Raw genomic sequence first — 20,066 nt, 5'->3', positions numbered from 1 at the left:
AAACCTCCAGAAGACAGCAGGGTGGTTTGAGCTTGGGGCAGATGGCAGAAATGGTGCTCTCTGGGATGGTGAAAAGTGCCAAAAGACTTTTCAAGCTGCTCTTCAGCCTGATTTAACTTGGAACAGAAAATCAATCATCAATAATACTATGCAGTACTAATCTACCACTCTTCTTTCCCTGTATGGGAGAAAGTAGGATTCCTGTTGCTGCCTCTTTTGCCAGATGCCAAAACCAGGGCACAGAGAGGTCATGTATCACTTGCCCAAGGTCACTGAGCTGCTTAGTGGACGAGCGAGGGGGATGGAACCAAGGTTTCCAGCCCAGAGCCCCCATAGTAGGAAATGCCATACCGCAAAAAGATTAAACATATAAAGATATTTATTAAAGTAAAATAAAATTATTAATATAATAATGCACTTTCTTTTCACTACTGTCCAGTCTGGGAAATATAGTTCTGGATTTGAAATAGTTGGAAGGGCTCAACTGTAATTGCAGTTAATTGCTGAAATTAAATGCAGTCCAGGACAACTTTACTGCTGTTCAGGTTTGTGTTGGAAGAGGGGTGGGGATTTGGGCAGCACTACCTCTGTTTATTTAGTGAAAATTTTCAGAAGGTCTTGCTTTTATTCCAATGAAAAATGTCAAAATCTTCAGATTTTCAGATTCAGAAGCATTTGGCTTCTGGCCAGCCCTCCTTGTGACAGACCCTGTATTCCTGCACACCCCTAGCACAAAGCCACACAGAACGTGGGCCCAGAGGATTTGCAGAATTTGTGTTTTGTTCTCTGTGTTTTTGCCTCTTACGGGTTTCTGCCTGAAGACCAAATGGTCTCAATAAATGCCTAAGAGAGACTTTCCATTTACAAAGTAATACATCAGCAAAAGAATTGCAAATTGTTCCCAAAATGAACTATTCTCTCCTCTCTACTTCAAGTGGAAATTTAAATTAAGTGGAATCATTATGGTGGTTTTTTTCCCTTAAATATTACTGTACCAGACTATAAAGTGCCTGAAATTTAATCTGAAGTCTTCGGACATGAAAAAATGTTTTGCAACTGAAAGCTTGTTGATTTTTTTCCAGCTATTATCCACTGGTCTAACAAAAGATAACACCCCTTGCTATCAGCCTTGCTTCTGACAGTGAGAACATTCTACCTGGCTTTCAGAAACTTTGGTTTTATACGGAATGTGCTACCAGCTACTCTGTTTGTTCACTTCATCATTTTCAAGGTTTTGTTAATTTATTGAAAAGCTTTTATTACAGGAGCTTCAATTAAAAAAATGCACTTCCAGTGCCATGCAATGTAGAACACCATCAGTTTTGCTTGGAAGTGATGAGTCAGAAATGAAGAAATAATTTTAAAGGGCAGAACATATGAACAACAGACCCAAACGAAAGGGACAATGGGCAGCCTCTGTACCTCAAAGAGCCAAGGCATCAAACCTTGTTGTATCTTGCCATATTACAAAATAAGAGAGGTAAAACATGCTAATCTGTCACTGTCAGACATTCCTCACCTGAACCAGGTCTAATAGTGGAGACTAGTTTGGTGGGGAGAGCCACTGACTCCAGGTTCAAGCTAATTCAAAAATATGGTAGTATTCCTGAGCAGAGCAGATTTAGGCTGGTGGCTGGGCAGTCATTTGCTTGTTTCCTATTTGCTTCTAGATCCCAGTCAAGGACCTGATCTTTTCAATGCTTGTGGGGCTGAAAGTGAGGGCATGTCTATGCCACACCACAGAGAAGGGCACAAGGACCCCTGTTGTAGCATGGTAGTGTTCCCTTGCAGAAAGGCAGGATTAATTAGGCTCAGTTCAGAATGGCTCTAATCTGGCTCTGCTGCTTTCAAGCCCAAAGCTCACACTGCACCATGGTTCTGCTTTCAGCCAGCCAGCCATGCCAAAATTACCTCGGAGTTACTTCTTTTCATTCTTGACCCATAAATACAGCCTATTGCCATATCAGAGAAGACTGAACCTGCCTGGACCAAATTCAGGGAAGTGCTGCCAGTGCTCACTCCCTTTCTACAAATCTTTTGGATGAAACCCAAGCTCAAATGACCTCTGGACATATCCCTGTGCCTACTTTCCCCATGGGATGCCCTGCAAACAAAGCCACAGGGATGCTGCGAGGGAGAACGAGCTGGGGCAATTCAGCAACTCACGTCTCTGCTTCTCAGCTCAGAGACACCAGCACAAAATCCACTGGCAGTGTGACCTGGGAATTCTTTTAAACTGAAATCAAGACTCGGAAAAGATTAACATGTCTGGCAGATCATTCACTGACTGAAACACAAGGTCAGCCCACTGCGTAATAGATGCAAAATAACTCAGTTAAACCATTGGGAAATACCAATTTAACAGGAAAGGTGACCAAAAGGTTATTTAAACTTTATTATCTACTTCATTTAACTATAGAAAGCTCTGTGAAATAACCTTAACAAGTATCCCTGGGATTCTTCAAGTGAAACATCTCACCCAGCAAGAGCTAAACTCTTCCCAGTTGAGAGCTCTCAGTTGGCAGTGTGCGAGTAAGGAGTGCTGGCTGTTGAAACATACTGTAATTGCCTTTAATATGATCACAGCCAGTGCTTCAGTGGGGAGGGACCCCTTGAGGAGAAAAAAAGACCCAAGACATAAGCATGCAAACATTGAAGAGTATCCAGTCAAGAAGAAATACACTATGAAGAGGATGTGCTACTTTCACCTAAGCATCTCCCTTTAGCCAAAAGTGGTTGGCGTAGAGCTTGCCACTGAGGGTGCTTTAGCTCAAGAGACTGAAGGAATTACAGTTTTTCAGAGGCATCTGCAATTGTCAGCAGAGCAGGAGCCTTCTATTTATGGCATAATCAAATGAAAAATTTTTAGAGAGCAAAGACCCCATTTCAGTGATGGTGCTAATGTTTCCTCATACCTGAATCTGCACCAGTGAAGAGCTCTTCCTTTCTGGGGCAGAAAGTCAAGGAAAATCACCCACAGCCAGAAGACCCTGGAGAAGAGCTCTCCACCAACTACAGAGCTTCCTACAGCGGCACGGAAATACTGCATCAGCCATGCAAAACTTCACCACAAAGAGAAACGTGCTATTCCCTGAAGGTTACTTATGCAGAAATGAAGTTGCTAATGATAGTCGTATCAGAGCCTCTTGCGGGCAAAACCAGCGGGTTGCCTACATGACAAACACCCAGGGAGGATGAAGTGCTCTGCCTGTCCCCAAAGGGACCATCAGATGTTTTTTCTAACCTCAGAAGATGTGACTGAGGGACTCGGCAAGTGGTGGCTCCGCAGAGCTTTGTATTTATTTCTGAAGGGTATCAGCAAGAGGAAGAGACAGCACAAAAGAGTTAACTAGTGAGGTTATGGGGATGGGATAAACAGATGGTGTGGTGAAGAGCCATTTCCTTCCCATTTACATGCTGACTGCATTAAATCAATCCCTGGGCTTTCATGGCAATACGCTAAGGCTCTGCTGGGGAGGATTTTAATGATCTGGCTATATCCTAGTTGTGGGTATCATTCTATTGTGTCCCGGCATTTAGACTGTTCTCGGGGAAAAGGTCCTTCAGTTTTTTTCATGTGATTCTTGGTGATCTTCCCTAATACCTCTATCACAGCCATCACCTCTTTTCTAGATGTGGATCTCTGTAAAGCTCATCAGCACTGTTTTATGTTCCTATCCATGTATTTAGGCACCGACACAGGATGCTCCTTAGGGGCTGAGCCTGCTGGTTTTGCAGCCTTAGCTTATCTCATTGCTCCAGACCCAAACAAATTAGTTTGTAATCCTCAGTATTGTATACTTTGGCAAATCTGGCTTTAAAAGTGATGAGAAATGACCTCGCCATGTAAAATTGGAGTTAGTCCAGTTGATTTGTCCCCTATTCCTGTCTGGGGCTAGTAAGAAAACCCTGTACCTGCACAAATAACAGGTCTTTGCAATTGATAACATCGATGATTCTGTATTTCCCTATTTGTGACTATGCTGCACCCCATTTACACACTGTTTGTATCCTTTCTACCACTCCCTGTGCACACACAATTAACAAAACACCAGCTGGTACAGGATAAACACTGCTGCAAGGATGCAGAGGGACACCAGACAGAAGTACAGATCTCTGCCTCTGGCTCTGTTACTTTTCATCTCAGATGCTGTGTTTGCTTCCCAGAAGTCCTTTTGACCTCTGAGACTTTGGCTAAAGCATCCTCTCTGTTCTTCTCTGGTTTGATTTCTGTTCTGGTGTGTGAAAACTCCAGCTAACCCTAAATGTCCGACATAAGACAGCAGTTCTTCAGTCACCTTCTCCCAGGAAGGCCTTGGCCAGGCACTTCTAGGAGGCTGACTCTTCTCAGGGGGGTCCAGCACCCACCTTAGAGGCTAGAGGATGCCTACAGATGTGCAACTGTGCCAGATGTTCCACCCATGGGGCAGGGCTGATCCATGGAGCGAGAGCATCTGCCCACAAGAAGGCTAGCAAGGTTAAAGAAGGCTGATGGGGATTTTGCAAGGTCAATCTCTGTCCCAGCAGAGTCCTTATCTACCCTGTTAGCAGCTATCTGACATGTTGGACTGAATTTGAGTACAAGTGGTCCGGGAGGAAGCTCTTCACGGGACACATCATTACTGACAGACCACAGGGCAAACAGTGCCTTGGTTCAAACTTTTTGACAAATGCTTTAAGTTATGGCTGATGGTTCTGCAGATCAGTCAGGCATCTGTTTGGTATATTAACGCATGGCTGCATTGAGCTTGTAAATTATTATTCATGTACTTTTGTAGAACATCTTGAGGTTATTGGCTAAGTCCTTTAATAAATGGAAACAGGGGCAATTAATAACACATGAAAAACATGCATGATTCAGTTCATCCATTTATATTTCTACTGTAGCCTTCTTCGGCAGGAGGGCTAATACAGCCCGGGAGAAGGATGGGGGTCATTCATAATTGAGCTGCTCTGAACTACCAACAACTGTTCCATTTAAAAATGGATTTTCCTTAGACACATGATGGAGATGGAAATTCATTACAATGGCAGGCAGTCAAGGAAGGCGGAATCAGTGAAAATAGTGAGGCTAGACACAGAAATTAAGTGCTGAGATGCCAGGATGCTTTGATAAGGTCAGGGACACGGAGAAGAAAAACTGGATGTCTCTGCACTGAGGGGCAAGCGATGGGCACGAATGGAAAAGCAAACCTAATCTTAATAAAAATGCTACATTTCAGCTGACTGGTAGAAATATCATGCTTAGAAATGGCTGTTCTTTGCTGGTTGCTTAGGTCCCCATTTTCATGTTTTTAAGGGAGTGCGAAGTGTTTTAGGCTCTCAGAAAAAGCCAAAGTCTGTTCCTGTGGTAACAGGAGTGCTGTCCATAATAAAAAACAGAGGACAACGGACTGTTTCCAAAAAGGCTATGTACTCACAGAGCACGGAGAGGTACGTCCCCCTGCTCTGGAGGTACAGTGACTGATAGAAATATTTAGATAGGAAGCACTACACAAAATCTTTTTGGCAGCTGAGACAGCTTTGTGGAGTACTAATAATAAAATCTAAAATTCACCTGAAAGTCTGAGGGGAGGTCCCAAAGTTCAAAAGATCACTGACAGTTTAATTAATGGAGTTAAGAGAATCAGAGACTTATAACTGCTTACACTATGCTCCTTTTTTTAACAGTAACTTATATCTAAAAACTATATGATGGTTTTATTATCTTTAGGAAGGGAAACAAATTAAGACTAAGGGCTGTGAAAACTAAGAAGTAAAAATAAGAGGAAAAAAACATGGATTAATAATATATATTCCTTCCTAAACACACAGAAGTTTCTTGCCTTTCAGCAAGTTGCTCCAAAGTGCAATGACAGGGGACTCAGCTTATTTCAGGTGCTTCCTAGAATCCCCCTGGCCCTCCCGACAGCTGTGCCCACCTCTGGCATACATGTAAATCAGCTACTCTCAAAATTGCTCCTCCAGACTTCCTTTGCATGGGACCTAAACTGAGGCAGCTTGCTAATCACAAAAACTGGCTGACAATTAAAAAAGGCACAGTCAATCAGCCATCATTAAGTTGGAAGTGAGAGGCTGGGTTTTATTTTTAACTAAAACTAGTGGGATTCATGCAAACTTCCCCACAAAGTTTCTCTTGCACTTTACGATTTAATACTTCCCTACATGCACTGTTTCTTTGCTGTAGAAGGCAGCCCAAAAATAGCATTCAAAGTAAAGTAAATCTAGGATTTGCACGGCTGCAATGATTATCACATGCTGAACCAGCACGTTTGGGTATTATTGCATCTGTGGAGTGTGTGCTGCAAAACAACAGATGGATGGATTTATACTTGCACAGAAAAGAAAGACGTTATGCAGAGAGTTTTATTTAGCATTTTACAGGCTTATAGTATGTAACTGGTGAGGAGCCATTCTGTGCAAGCCAAGGCAAAAACTTGTTTGGAGGGGGAGGCAAGAATAAAATCAGTGCTCTCTCCAGTGCAAAACAGCTGTGAAATTGTTACCGATCATTTCTAGATTGGACAAAACCGATCCCATTTTGGGCAGAGCCAGAAAACTCCCACTTGGGTGAATGCTAAAGCTCTGTCTGCTCCTTGTGAAGCCTATGGGAATGAATTTATACGATCCCAATGAACAGGCAGAAGTTCTCTTTCCCCAGCCATGTTTTTGGGTGCATTGCAACTGGCATTCCCAGTCTTGCAGAAGTAAGGTTTGGGGAGTGAGAAGTCTGGTGTAGAAACTCATTTTTATACCTGCAAGTCATGCTGGGCTGTGTTACTAAAACATCTGGCGTTCTGCTCCAGGAAGCAATGACAGAAGCAAACAGAGCACTTGGAATTCATCATCTCAGTTTTGTAACATCTCCCCCTTTTTTTGCGGTTGGTAAAGTTGTAGATCTACATGGTGACTAGGCTCAGCAGCCCATGCAAGAAGAAATCCATTGCTCTGGGCTAATTGATTGGAGGGGTGTGAGATAACACAACAGACCTCTTTCCCCACTTTCTGTGCAAATCCTACCTGCTAGGATGCTGGTGGCCTTAGCATTAGGCACAGTTGTACGTAAGGGAGGTGGCCCACAAGCAGGGAACCACCTGCAGCAGTGGCAGCTGCTGGGCACACTGAGGGCATCACAAAATAAATTGGCTACTCTCAGCGGTAACACAAACGCATCTGTAACACTCCCATGGCTTATCAGGCACCAGAGGAGTCACACAAAGCTATGGGGAGATCGGCTTTGTTAGGACGCCTGCCCAAAAGAGACCCTGCCGCAGAGCTAAGCCTGGCAAAGTAACAGCCCACGAGGGAAGCTCAGGGACAGGGATGGCGATCTGCTCAGGTCTGCTGCTGGCTGAGCTGCCGGTGCCCGTGTTCGTCACAACATCAAAACAAGCGGGGGCTGATGATAAAAACCTTCTGAACTGGCAATCAAAAATGACATGGCCATGTTGCTTCCCATTGCACCATGCACGTTCCCTCCCTTCCCTAGCAGTTGGAAGAGATTAAAAGCATCAGTTTTAATCAATGAGGGGAGGTGAACACAAAATATTTATTTTTTAATATTTACAAGATTAAAAATAGTAAATGTTTGATTTATTTTTTTATCATCATTCAAGTCCTGTGCAAGCAACACTGCCCTGAATCGATGTTAGCAGACAGCCTGCAGAAGGCTTTCTGAGTCAACTAAGGAGAGTCTCTTAATTGTGACAGCTTTCTAAACAAGAAAACGGTATTAATTCACAAAAAGCACAATAGCAAATCGTCGTCAATCTGGATCTTCACTCTAACATAGCCAGTTTACACTTTTGTTTTCCTATGGACACTGCCCATCGCTGACATTTCCTGTTTAATGATCTGTCCACACACGAATAAATCACTCAGTTTGCATTGCCTGCCTGAAGAAGAGACGCTCATACCTTTCACTGGGGTAAATCAGCAGAGTGCCTTTTACAACAGCTGCTAAGTCCCTACATGCAGAAAGCAGCACATCAGCACACGTGATTTTTTTCTGCAGCCATACCATAATGTTCAAAGATCCTTGAATGAAAAGTATGCTAAATTGCCTTGCACAGATGTCCTTTTGATTTAGATTTAGAGAGAGAAGCTACATGTCCAGGAAAAAATAAGTCTACCTCTGTAATGCCAAAGAATTATCAGAACTGGGCTCAGTCCTACTTTTAACAGAGTTGGTGGTTTTTTGCCTCTCGCTCCTACAGAAGCACGGCCAGGACCTCTGAGGAAGGTATTTAGTTGAGAGATTATATTCAGAATAGAATAGGAGCATGCTGGTACCATGTGGGATTAATGTGGCTCTGAAACACTATTAAAGATGATAGTGCGTTGGCTAATCTCTGCATCTGCCTGCAGTCTAAAGGCAAAATATATTAATCCAGACCGTGCCATGAATCCATACTACCCCAGGCCTCCCAAAGACCCCGGGGGATATACAGCGCCCTGTTTTTCAGGTAAGTATTTAAACACTCACTAAGATACCCCAGTCCTTGAGGTGGCAAGGAGAGGAGAGATTTCAGGTTTATCATCCACTTCTGCACCCGTCCACGAACACTGTCACAGCCAAGGGAGCATGCTGTGCTTGTCGAAGGAGAGAAAACCACTGTGCTCCCTGTGTGTCTCCAGGGTTCAGAGGTGCAATCACTCCTGTACCCCCGATTTCCCACAGTCCCTATGACCCGAAGGGTGCCCAGAAGAGACCACCGTAAGGGAGATGATGAGGCGGCAAAAAGGAGAAGGAAGGGAGTGAAGCACACAGAAAAGAGTCAGGTTCACAGCTACCAAAAAATAAAGTGAGAAGGCAAAAACACCGACAGCTTTTACAGCAATCGCTCTGCTCAGACAGCTGTCCCGTGCTGTCTGGCAGAGAGGTACAGAGGGGTAAAGTTAATGTTGCCGCAGCTTTCTCTCTGAATTTTTATGCAGCTCTTCTACCTAGCAAGTCATGCACGGTCCTCCAAGGACTAACTTCCTTGCTTTGACTGCCTCAAACTCAAAAACCCCTGTGCCCTCAAAGAGGAGCAAAGACAAAAGGAATTGCTCAAGGGAGCAGGAGATGGGAGGGAAGAGCTGCAGAAAAAACTCTAGCCTCAGATCTGTAGTCCTCACTCAGAAGGAACCGCATGGGTGTCTCAATGGCAGAAGGTGTAGCATGGACTATGCTGGGCTGTCTATAACCACACAGCTACAAATACACAAGGAATTACTCCATTCTCCGTACTGATAAATTCCTCACATGTGTTTAGTCCAGACCCATTAGCAGTTTCCCAAGAAATTCCCGGGCATGGACCAGCCCGGGGCCACTGTCAATTGACAGTCTGGACGAGGCCACGTTGTTTGAATGTTTGAAGTGGGTTCTTCTGTCCCATACACATTCAATATACAAGACCAGACACCATCAGAGGTGGTACTAGATCTAAATCAAACAGTCCTTTAGGAAACACTGCAATGGAATATTAACATATCTGGAGATAGCTGTGAATGCAACGAAGCTAAACAATAAAAATTTTTTTAAAGAATTGTCTTAAGTGAAAGCTTCTTCAAACATAAAGGAGGCTGCAGAGTCTGCTAAGATGTGAACAAAATAAAACCATATTGATTTTTGAGGGTATAACTTATTTGCTCTGTAATCATGCTAAACTGTCACTACAGCTAAACTATAGGACTTCATTTTCTGGGACAACATGTTCACAGAAAAGAAGAAAAAAACCCAGATAACTAAAGACCAGAGAGGGACAGGAAAGGGCAGAAGCATCCTGAGACAAGGTAAAACAATCTGTCCTTTCTCACATGGAGATGGAGAAAGGAATTTAGTGAAATTAAAGGCAAGGCTAGTCTGCGAGCTCTACAGTGGGAGCATGAGGAGGTAAATTCCCCCCTTATGCCCAAACTGAGCTGACCTTATTGCTTAAAAAAAAAAAAAAAAAAAAAAAAAAAGACGAGAAAAGGAATGAGGTGCATTACTTTTGTTGGAGTTATAGTGAGGAGAGAGTGATGAGGAAGTGAAGCATAAGAGGTGAGACCTTTGGCTTAGACAGCTGAGAAAGGTGTCCTTTGCCATGGTCACAAGAGAGTTGCCTGTTACTGCAGTAATGAAGCAAGAGCTGTAAACACCCAAACACAATGTCATGGGCAGCACAGCTAGGAGCTGTGACTAACGTCACTCTGTGTTTTACCCTGGAGAAGTGAAGAGGGGTGTCACCATGCCTGGCTGGGGAACCCCTCTGTGTCCCCTTGCCTCAGCTAGGGGCAGCAAGCAGCAGGATGTATTAGCCTGCAGATGCTTTGAGTCCCTGAAAAGATACAGACAGGGAAAGGAAACGTGCCGTACATGTTGCCATCAAGAAGTTGATCGAATTAATTTTCAATAGGCTTGAGCAAGCCACTGAGTTACAAACAAACTCTGAGTTAAGTCATGTCAAAAGCCTGCTGGCCATATAAGCCATAATAGAAATTGATCTGTTGGATCTGCCCTTCCAGAGGCTTGATCCAGCACTCCCTGGGACCCTTCCCACTGGCTCAAACCAGCAGAGGAATAGCTGCACATGCAAAAGGAAAGCAGCAGGAACGAGACATGGATGAGGACCCAGTACCAGCCTGGGGGTGGGCACATTCCCTATCACAGGACAAGAGTCCAGGACCCCACTGAAGCCCCCACCAGCCGATCTACATTATTAGTCACAGCAGCTCCCTAAGCAGCATGTTTTTCTCCCCTGCTTCTCTTCATTAATAATGAGGGAAACACTAGTTTTTCCCAGATAGGTTTTGCCATCATCGCTGTCCTGTATGGAGTCCCAATAATAGACAGAGAAAAGGTGAAAATGGATGATGGATCTGCCAGTGCAGATGGACCACTGGGCAGAGGAGGTGCTCAGCACGTCCTGCTCCACAGTTACTCCACAGCTTTCTGTTTGCCAGAGTTACCCAAGGACGATCTCTGATCCCTTCCTATGTGAGCAAGTCACTCCCCACAACTGATCAGGACTGAGTGTGAGCACCAGCTGGCAAAGTGCAAACAGCTCTGAATTAAGCTGCCGTAATTGTGAACGGCTCTCAGAGCTCAAAACCTGCAGAAGTCCTCAGGTTCACCAGAACAGGCGCAACCTTCAGGAGCAAGGGCCAATACGCAGAGCAATGCTTTCTGCCTCTGACATTGCTTCTGCATCAGGACACTCACTAATATAGCACGCCATCTGGAGAGTCTTAAAAATGAAAAGGAAGGGGGATCCTGAATGAACCTTGCTACAACCTTCACTTTTAGGAGACACAAACGCAGAATTCGAATTAAAATAAAGCTTTTCTAAAAACTATGTGACACAGGAATGACGAGTGATTCGGTCAAGAAACAACATGCGAGTCATTAAAACCAGAAAGCCAATTCAAAAAGAAATCATTCTAATCTGAAATAGAAAGAAAAACAGGACGTGTGTTAAGACATTCTCATAGCCTCACCGTCCAAAAAGCCTCAGAGATTCACACTGTGCTGGAGGAATTAGATAACATCAGTCGCTCACAGTGTTGTCCCTGGCTTTAAGAGCATCACAGGGAAAAGAAACGAGCCCCTCTGGATGGTATTTCACTGCCTTAAAGGCACTCATTTCTCCTCGCATCTCCTTGGCTCACTCTCCAGCACACCTTCCAGGAGCAAATGCACCAGAGGTCCTTTATGGACAATTGTCCTCTTCCCTGGCTGCTCCTGACTCAGTTCGTTAACACAGCTCATTTTGCTCATGGTAGAAAACAGCAGTATGGGACCGTGTACCTTAAAAGCTGTGGGGGAAATCTTTACTTTACTGAAGCACAGGAGAATTTTAGCTGTGATTTCAGGAGGGCCAAAATTTCAGTTTGGTTTTTTTCTTGCACTTGCATAGACCGTGTTTGTCTAGCAGTTAGCTGGCGATGGTCCATTACCTGGTGCAAATGAAAGCAATGAAGAGCAAAGGAAAAAAATGCTTTAAAAATATTTCAGCTGAACACTTGATTTCTGTGGGAACACATTTGGTAGCCTGATGTAGGCCTTCCTTCCTAAATTTTGACCATCAATATAATGTACATATATTTATATGGGTTTGAGCCTCCCAGAAATCTGTCTTGGCTCCCCTCCTCAGGCCAAGCTCCATGGCCCAAGCTTGCAGAGAGGCCCTCCTCCAGCTGTGTGAAATCTTGAAAGGCACTTAATGAATTAGACGTTATTAATATTCTCTTCCAACATCAGAAGGCAGTAATTAACTCTTTGAAGACTCATCTAAACACTGCTTTATAACTTTCAGTCCTCAGAGGCGGCTATGTAATCTCATTGTGATTTTAAAGAATATCTTTCCAGATTAATTATTTTTCCCTGTTTGGAAAAAAAGTTCAAAGTTCTGGTTCTGCCTTGGAGTGTGCATTAGTGACATTAGATGTACCATAAGGATTTCAGAGCACGAAACATGATATGCTGCAGTACTTTGCAATTATGAATTAAAAGTCACCTCGTCACCCTGGGCAGGAGAGATGACTGCAGGTCAAAAAGCAGCAGGCACGCTCACTTTATGGGCTCATAAATACAGCGTGATGGCTGAGCTACCTAACACACTAAAAAGAAAACAAAAATCCAGAGTTGATAATAGCATGCTGAGCAGATGCCTCAAGTAGGTCATTCAACATGCCAGGCCTCTAAATGTTATTTGGGAGTGAGAAAACATTATTCTCCCACTTCAGCGTGACTTTCTCTTCCCTGTCACGTGGAACTAACCTTTTGTGCTCAGTACTATTATTAATTTATTAGCCTTTTGAACATCTAAATTGTTTTGCAGTCTATGGACTACATCTAAGTGCTAGTTGAGGGACAATGCAGCACAAACACACACATGTGTGTGTGTGCATCCACATACATGTATGCGTATTTTGAAGAGCAGACCTGATGAAAGAACAACTCTGTCTATACATTTTTGACAGTGAAAACAGTCATTTTCTTCAGTACAGAACCACAAGGAGTGTATTTTTGTTATAATTAAATGTCAAACCTTATGAGTGATGACTACGTAGAAAAAGTGCTAAGTATATTTCGAATGAAATCAATTAAAGGAGACAATGACTTTCTTTCCATTTAGATTACATGACTCCAGCACAAACTGCTGCAGTACAGTGCAGCTCTGTCAGCCCGGTCTCATTGCCTGAACAACTGCTTTCTGTTCACCTGATGAAACTGTCCCGGATGGCACTGCTCCTCCTAAGAGATGAACTCACCGTCAAACACTTCTGTGCCCAACGGGGAATCACATATACTTTCAGCAGATACGAGGTTTGAAACAATCCCCTGAATAACTTTATGTAACAGGATTTAGATTGTGTCCCTGGTGTTGAAAGTAGCATCATCTGTTTTGTGCCTAGGAACAATACACAGAATTTCTGCAAAGCAGGCTCCGGCTCAGCACACCTTACTGCAATACTAGAAGTAAGACTTCTCCCAAAATAGTTCTTGAGTAAAACTGTAGGAGACATCATAGGTGGAGTTCATCTGATGTACCCTAAGTATTTAAAAGTTAGTGATCAAGGACTCTCTCAAAAATCAACAGAAAGGGGACGATTTTCTCATCCCAGACTGGGCACTGAAGAGGGGCCAGATGATTGCCTTCTGGAGGAACCACTCCTCATGGGCAATAAAGGTGACTGGTGACTAGCTTGGACGTCATCACACAGCTTTCAGTGAAATGAACTCCACCCTGCATGTACCCCATTGACACGACCTTTCTTTGACTCTCCATCCACTGTCATATAATGCCCACACATGCAACCAACCAACATTTCCTCTCCTTCTGCAAAAACCAACGTTTCTTCAGAAGTGCTGTTCCTTCTTGCTTTGAGTCACTGCCCCCATGGCAAAGTCCATGTACCTAATGCTGAGCTATACAGTGGGTATCTGAGCTCCACAAGAGTTTCCACCTGGGTGACTCCCTATGGCAGGCCTGCAGGGGAACCAACTTTCCTAAAAAACGGTGCGTGGGAGAGAATAAAATCCGTAAAACCTAGCCAGGAGGCTATTCCCCATATACATCCCTGGACTACAGAGTTGAACTCCACCACATTGTCCTGCCAGGAAAAGATCCGTACGTGTTTTTGCTGTACACAACCTTGTCACGGCTAGTGGGGGAAGGGGAGTCCCAGGAACGTAGCTGAAGTGACAGGTTCACTGTTTTAAGAAGGAAAGAATACATTTTGGCACAATATATGTGGCATTATCTTGTCCCTTGAAATCACCGTCAGCAACGCCTGAGCAGAATTGTCATCGCGGGACTGTAGCTGGTGGCACGTCACAGGTAGGCAAGATGGCAAGGGGGGGGATGCTGAAGTCAAGGCTTGGAGGACATCTTATCAACAGAGAAGCGACAAGCTAGAAACTCCAAACCAGCTTTCAAGCCCCAAAGCCCTTCTTCAGGTCTGAAGCAGAGTTAACAAGCTTCAAGTCAGAGGTAAACTGACAAGCTGGAACCAAACCCGATTATAATTCAGCTCTTTCAGGCTCCAGCACAGACAGAGGGGGACTGCAGTCCCATCACATCTGCTTTTTGCCATGGGTATTTTGTGCCATACTTGGTATATTAATGAGCACAAGGAATGCACTAAAAATTAAAACTCCTTTGAAAGAAGCATTTGTAAGATGCTCCAGTGGCTAGAGAGAAACTAGACTCAGAAAGGTAAAATTCTAGTTGTCTTGAACTGCTGTTACTGTAGAGGCTGAAATTGTCTTGTGAAATACTGAGGTAGCCTCGGTACATTATCAGGTGAGATGCCCTAGGTACAGCTGCAGAAAAATGTGTTGCAGCAGCTAGAGGATCACAGTTAATGCTCGATAATCTATCAATCATTGTTATGAGATTTCTCTATGCAAATAAAATCTATATAACTTTCATCAATCTTAAAAAGAAAAATCATAAAGATTAAATTTTGCAGCCGCAATGCAAATTAAAGAATCCCTTAACCTGTTTTCAAGATACATCCTTATAGCTAATTCATTTTTAGATGGAGTGTTCTTTGAAAGGACTAATGGATAGTGAGCATTGCTGATTGATTATAAAATGAGCAGGAGGGTTTAAGTGAGCTGTGAATGTAAAATCGCTACCAAGCTTTATTAACCTTGCCATACTAAAATTCTAAACTACGCAAGTGAGAGAAGCAGGTATTAATATAATACTTCAGCTGAGTACATTTTATTTATTTAACATAAATAAATTTCTCTTAGTTGGTCTATGCCATGCAGATCCATCACTGTCCTCTGACCTGTATCTTAGTAGGTGAGAGACGAAACCTCACCTCTGAGGAATCCAGAATCTGGATTCTATCAGACTATAAAATATAACTTTATCCATCATGCAATGGGGAAAAAAGGCAAAAACCAGCAACTGTGAAGAAAAGGAAAAGAAATAATTCATATGTCACCCTGCTAGAACTGCTTCTCAGAGCTGCAAATCTACAGGATACTTTTATTGAGCCATCATTAACGAAAAGCGACATTTATTGAAAGGCCAGTTAATCTGCAATGACCTGAAAATATCAGGCGTAAACTGGGGGTTGTTAAACACTGCAAACAGTCTGCAAGAGTGTGCAATCTCTTGGTGAGAGAAAGGGGAAAACAAGAGCAGTCGCCTTACCCGTTTCCTCAAATTGCAGGTGAGCGTGAGATTCCTTGAGAACGAGTTTGCAAAAGCAGTATAAAAGTCCAACACTTTAAGCAAGGCTTCTCGTTTAATAATATGTAAATCGCAGTATGTCAGAGCCCGTACATTGGCACATGCGTGGGCCAGACTGGTTTCCTTCCAGAAGATATCACCAAAGACATCACCTTTACCTGAAAAACAGCAGGACAAATTTGTTAAAAGGTAAAACTTACGCAGCGTTCTTCAGCACACAAATGATTTCTTCCCAAACTGTCTTATGCTTCTAATTATTCTAACATAAGCTCCCAACTGTGAAAACTAATAAGGGTAAAAGTTTTAAAATTATCTGAGGTACTTGAGTATCCTTGGCAGTAACCCCAGGTTCTTAAGGTATTTATAGATCGCTCTGTGAAGTGTCACAAAGCATAAAAACCAGATTGTAAAGGTCTCCTTGTAGCTGAAGATGCAGGTAATAGATTTTTCAAAGGCTCCTGAATATAGTAAGCACTTAACTAATGTTCAGGCAATTGAGTATTTCTGAGGGTCTGTTCCTAAGCAACTTACAAGCCCCGCTCTCACCAAAAGCCCATGACATCTAGGTTCCTACACCGCCACGGCTTTGCAGTGCAGTGCAAAAGCCAGCTTCCAGGGCCCAAGGACCACATTTTAAAGGATGTTTAAACAGTTTCACTTCAGTGTGAGTGGCAACACTCCTTCTGAAAAGCCACCAAAAACCTCCCTGAGACTTTTGACCTATAAATAACTGGCTCTAAATCTTAAACAGATCCAGAAGTCTCATTCTAAATCCAAACACATCCACTTAAGTAGAGGCTTACGCTTAAGTCTGTATTTAAATGTCTGCTGAGTAAGAAAGGGTTTGACCCCTTAGACACTTGCACATATAAATAACTTCAACCAGATGTGAAAATATTACACCTGAAGGCTATTTCTACATTGGTAGGCAGTGCAGCAAACCAGCTGATGCTGAGGACCTGACCTTCACCCTGCACATTTTGAGGACTTAGGACTAGCTGTAGTCCAGTCCCATGGCCAGAAGAGCTCCAAGGAGTAGAAGTGCATGAGATGTGCGCCTCTGCATCCCCCAGTTTCCTTCTCTCTGCGAGGAATCCACACCCCCAGACAGCCGTGCTAGACACCAAAGCAGGACAAGCAAGGAGGATCAGGACACCAGATTCAAAATCACGCTCCTGACCCAACCAAAACACCAGCATGGATGCAGACTGGAGAGACGCTTTCAGGTCTGGACCCTATCGTTGCTCTGAGAAGCAGCAGCGGCGGCAGCAGAAAGCACCTTGAAGCATCCAAAAGCTGCCTCTTGCTTCCCAGCTTCTTGCCAGCCACAGGCCGGGCAAGGGCCATGGCGTGTGGTTTGTGGCCAACACCTCGAATCCTGAAGCAGAAACCATGGTACAAAGGGCATTTTTTGTTTCAGACCCCAATGATATCCAAGCTCTTTATTTTAGCAGTTATTAAAAGGAAACTAAAATTAATCAGTCAGTGGTGGTATCGCTATTGATTTCAGGCACATCAAGCAGCCCCTTGGTGAAGGTTAGTGATTTTATAGTTTTGGGATAAAAAAGGTAATACATTTTAATACTTTCTCTTTCAAGAACTTGTAACATTTCACTCAACTCTGTTGTGGGAACACAGACCAAAGTAATAATTTATCCATCCTTATTACTTTTTGGGGTCAGAGGCTCTATTTCTCTCTTTCCATTTCTGCTTTAGGTATTGTATCCAGTAAAACACAGCCAACACTTCTCATGTAGAGTAAAATAAAATGTGCAAGTCCTTATCTCCATTTCCTTGTTTTAATTTCCTAACAAAAGTCTGTATAGCAGAGTCATCCCTTAGAAAGGTTATAACTGCATTCTCATTGAACAGCTTTTAAGCAATTCTACATATTTTGATGTAATTAAAATTAACTACAATACATAATACAGATGGTATAATTTATAAAACAAGTTGCTTTAAAACGCTCTCCTTATCACAGAGAATTTCCTAGTAACATATCATTTATCTAATGTACTGTTTTGAAATTACCCTTTGCAGCTAATTGTCCTTTTCTATACCCACAGTTCAAAACCTGGTTTACAGGCATACTCAGCACAGTTACATAATTTATAGAAAATAGACCATTTCTGAAATGCACAAAATTGCTTAATGGATTTGCTCTCTGAGGTGGACACAGGACAGAATTGAGTCCTGCTTTCAGCGGCTGCAGAGTGCAGTTAAAAAGACAGAATTCAATAATAGGGACTATTACGATTTTCCCACTGAAATGTGAGCAAAATACTTGTTTTTCCAAATTTAAGGTAATACATAGCTAATTTAAGCCAAGCGGTTGAAAGCAGTGGATGCTCACTCCGAAACTCTGCACGATGCTGTGTTACGGAATGCGTACCCAAACCACGGATAAATGAAATCACTATTCATAAACTTGAGAAGATCTTCTCATTGTCTTCAGTTCAGCGAGGCAGGGAACTGCACTGGGTCCCTCAGAAAGGCTGGGACACTATGAACTGAACCTATTCACTCTTCCATGAGCCATCAGTCACTGGATTTGAATGGTGAAGCTGTAAGCTCCTCCTACATTGTGGTTTATTCTTTTCAGAAAGTATAAAATCTTGGAAGCGTTTAAGGGTTCTTAAATTTGACGTTTGCCCCCCACACTTCTGAATCTTGTTTGCCTGTTATAAACGTGCTAAGGAACGTACTGCATGAAAACAAAACCAACCAGATTCTATAAAACAACGTGTCTTTCTTTTCTCATAAATACAGAGATTAACGTACTATATTTCATCCCTATTAACTGTAGTTCACTGAGTAGAGAGTGGTAATAATTCATTCAAGTTTAATTTTACATGGTGCAACTAAATGAAAAAAAACCTTTCAGAGTTGCAACAGAAAATTTAACTGGCAGGTCTGAAACACAAGTTACGCAGAGGCACGTATACGTTGTACACTTGCACATGTGCACACCTCCAGGGAAAGCCTGGGGCTGGGAATACAGAGGCACTTAGGGCTGATGCAGCCTGCAGACTTTTCAAAGCTTCTCTCTAGAGATTTCCTGAGGCCCCAGCATGTTACCTCCCAAATGTGCACTGCCCTGAGTCCTGAGCAGCCTTAACACCCCTCCTGAATGGAGGCGAAGCTGTGGGAAGTCCTCCTGCCCCTGCTCTCGCAGTGCCCGAAGCATCGCTGAAAAAAGGAACGCTGTAAAATTAGAGTGGGAACTGCTTGCATATATTTTGCAGTTGGTATGAGGAAAGGGAAGAGGAGCATCAGGATTTGGATACTGCTGGATTAAAGCTGGCAGGAATATGGATGTAAGGATTTAGGGACTGAAAGAACCACGGAAACCAGGAGGACGTGTGCAGGGTGTTGGTGACAGGCATAATATTTGTTGAAATAGCTACACCGGTATCATAAACATGGACAGAAATTTGCTGGTGTATTATGTACATATGCCTGGACATAAAACATACATATCTATTCATGCATGTTTGTATATATATTTAGAGACAAACACATGGTATGTAACTATATAATAGATAACAATATTTCTATACACTATTCTATCTTTTATATTATGATAACTCTCCCACACAGAAGCAGGGGGGGCAGATGTTCTCCGCACCATGGACTGACTTGCCAATTTGTGAGACAGCAGCTCACACCTGGACCTTCCAGGCAGAAAAAATCTTAAGGGCCTTATGAAACTCCCCAGGAGCTTGCAAAGGGAATGATAAAGTCCTTGAACTCAGAGAGGAAAGATTCTTGTTAAACAGCATCTCAGAACCCATATATATGGGTTTAACCAGCTGTTTACAGCAGTTGTTTTAGTGCAGAAATGTTTCTCCGAATATTCTTTTGAAATAGGTAACACTATTGTTGAGATATTCAAAGAGCTGAGCCTCAGTTTTCAGGGTCGATGTGGCCTTTGGAAGCTCCTACTGCATAAATAAATGGGGGGGGGGAAATTCTCTCCATTGCAGGAGGGGGCATTTGTTTAAAAACAATTGTGAACTTAATAAAAAAAAGAAATAAACCTTTGTTAAACTTACAGGGCACGTAAAAGGAGGAGACTTCATGAATTCAAATTCCCACACAGGTAGTACAATGTGATGTTAAAAGTTGGTAGTTTGATGACGTCCTCTAATTTTGGAGATCTGTAAGGTGAGCTGGGACTGGTACACAAGCGTTGTTTTAGATTTAGTAGCAGATGGACTGACACAGTGAAGTCACAGAGCAACTGTTGTGATAGTAAAGCAGCATCTTAATTCTGCATCTGTTTTCTGTACCGGTGGATGAAAAGCTGGACAGGAGCCAGCAATGTGCGCTCGCAGCCCAGAAGGCCAATCGTATCCTGGGCTGCATCAAAAGCAGCGTGGCCAG

The 20,066-nt window shown here is 43.0% G+C and overlaps 1 protein-coding gene across 1 annotated transcript in view; it reads right to left on the bottom strand.

Annotated features, from left to right (window-relative positions):
• The window catches only part of KCNH5 (potassium voltage-gated channel, subfamily H (eag-related), member 5), a 153,192-nt gene that overhangs the window by 12,992 nt on the left and 120,134 nt on the right, over window positions 1-20,066 (bottom strand). The window contains exon 9 of the mRNA XM_009332731.1: window positions 15,642-15,838. Coding sequence (XP_009331006.1) covers window positions 15,642-15,838 — 197 coding nt within the window. The remainder of the gene's footprint in view (window positions 1-15,641; window positions 15,839-20,066) is intronic.

This window comes from Pygoscelis adeliae, unplaced genomic scaffold, assembly GCF_000699105.1.
Source record: "Pygoscelis adeliae isolate BGI_AS28 unplaced genomic scaffold, ASM69910v1 Scaffold179, whole genome shotgun sequence".
Lineage (NCBI taxonomy): Eukaryota > Metazoa > Chordata > Aves > Sphenisciformes > Spheniscidae > Pygoscelis > Pygoscelis adeliae.
This window is presented reverse-complemented; position numbering and strand designations above follow the sequence as displayed.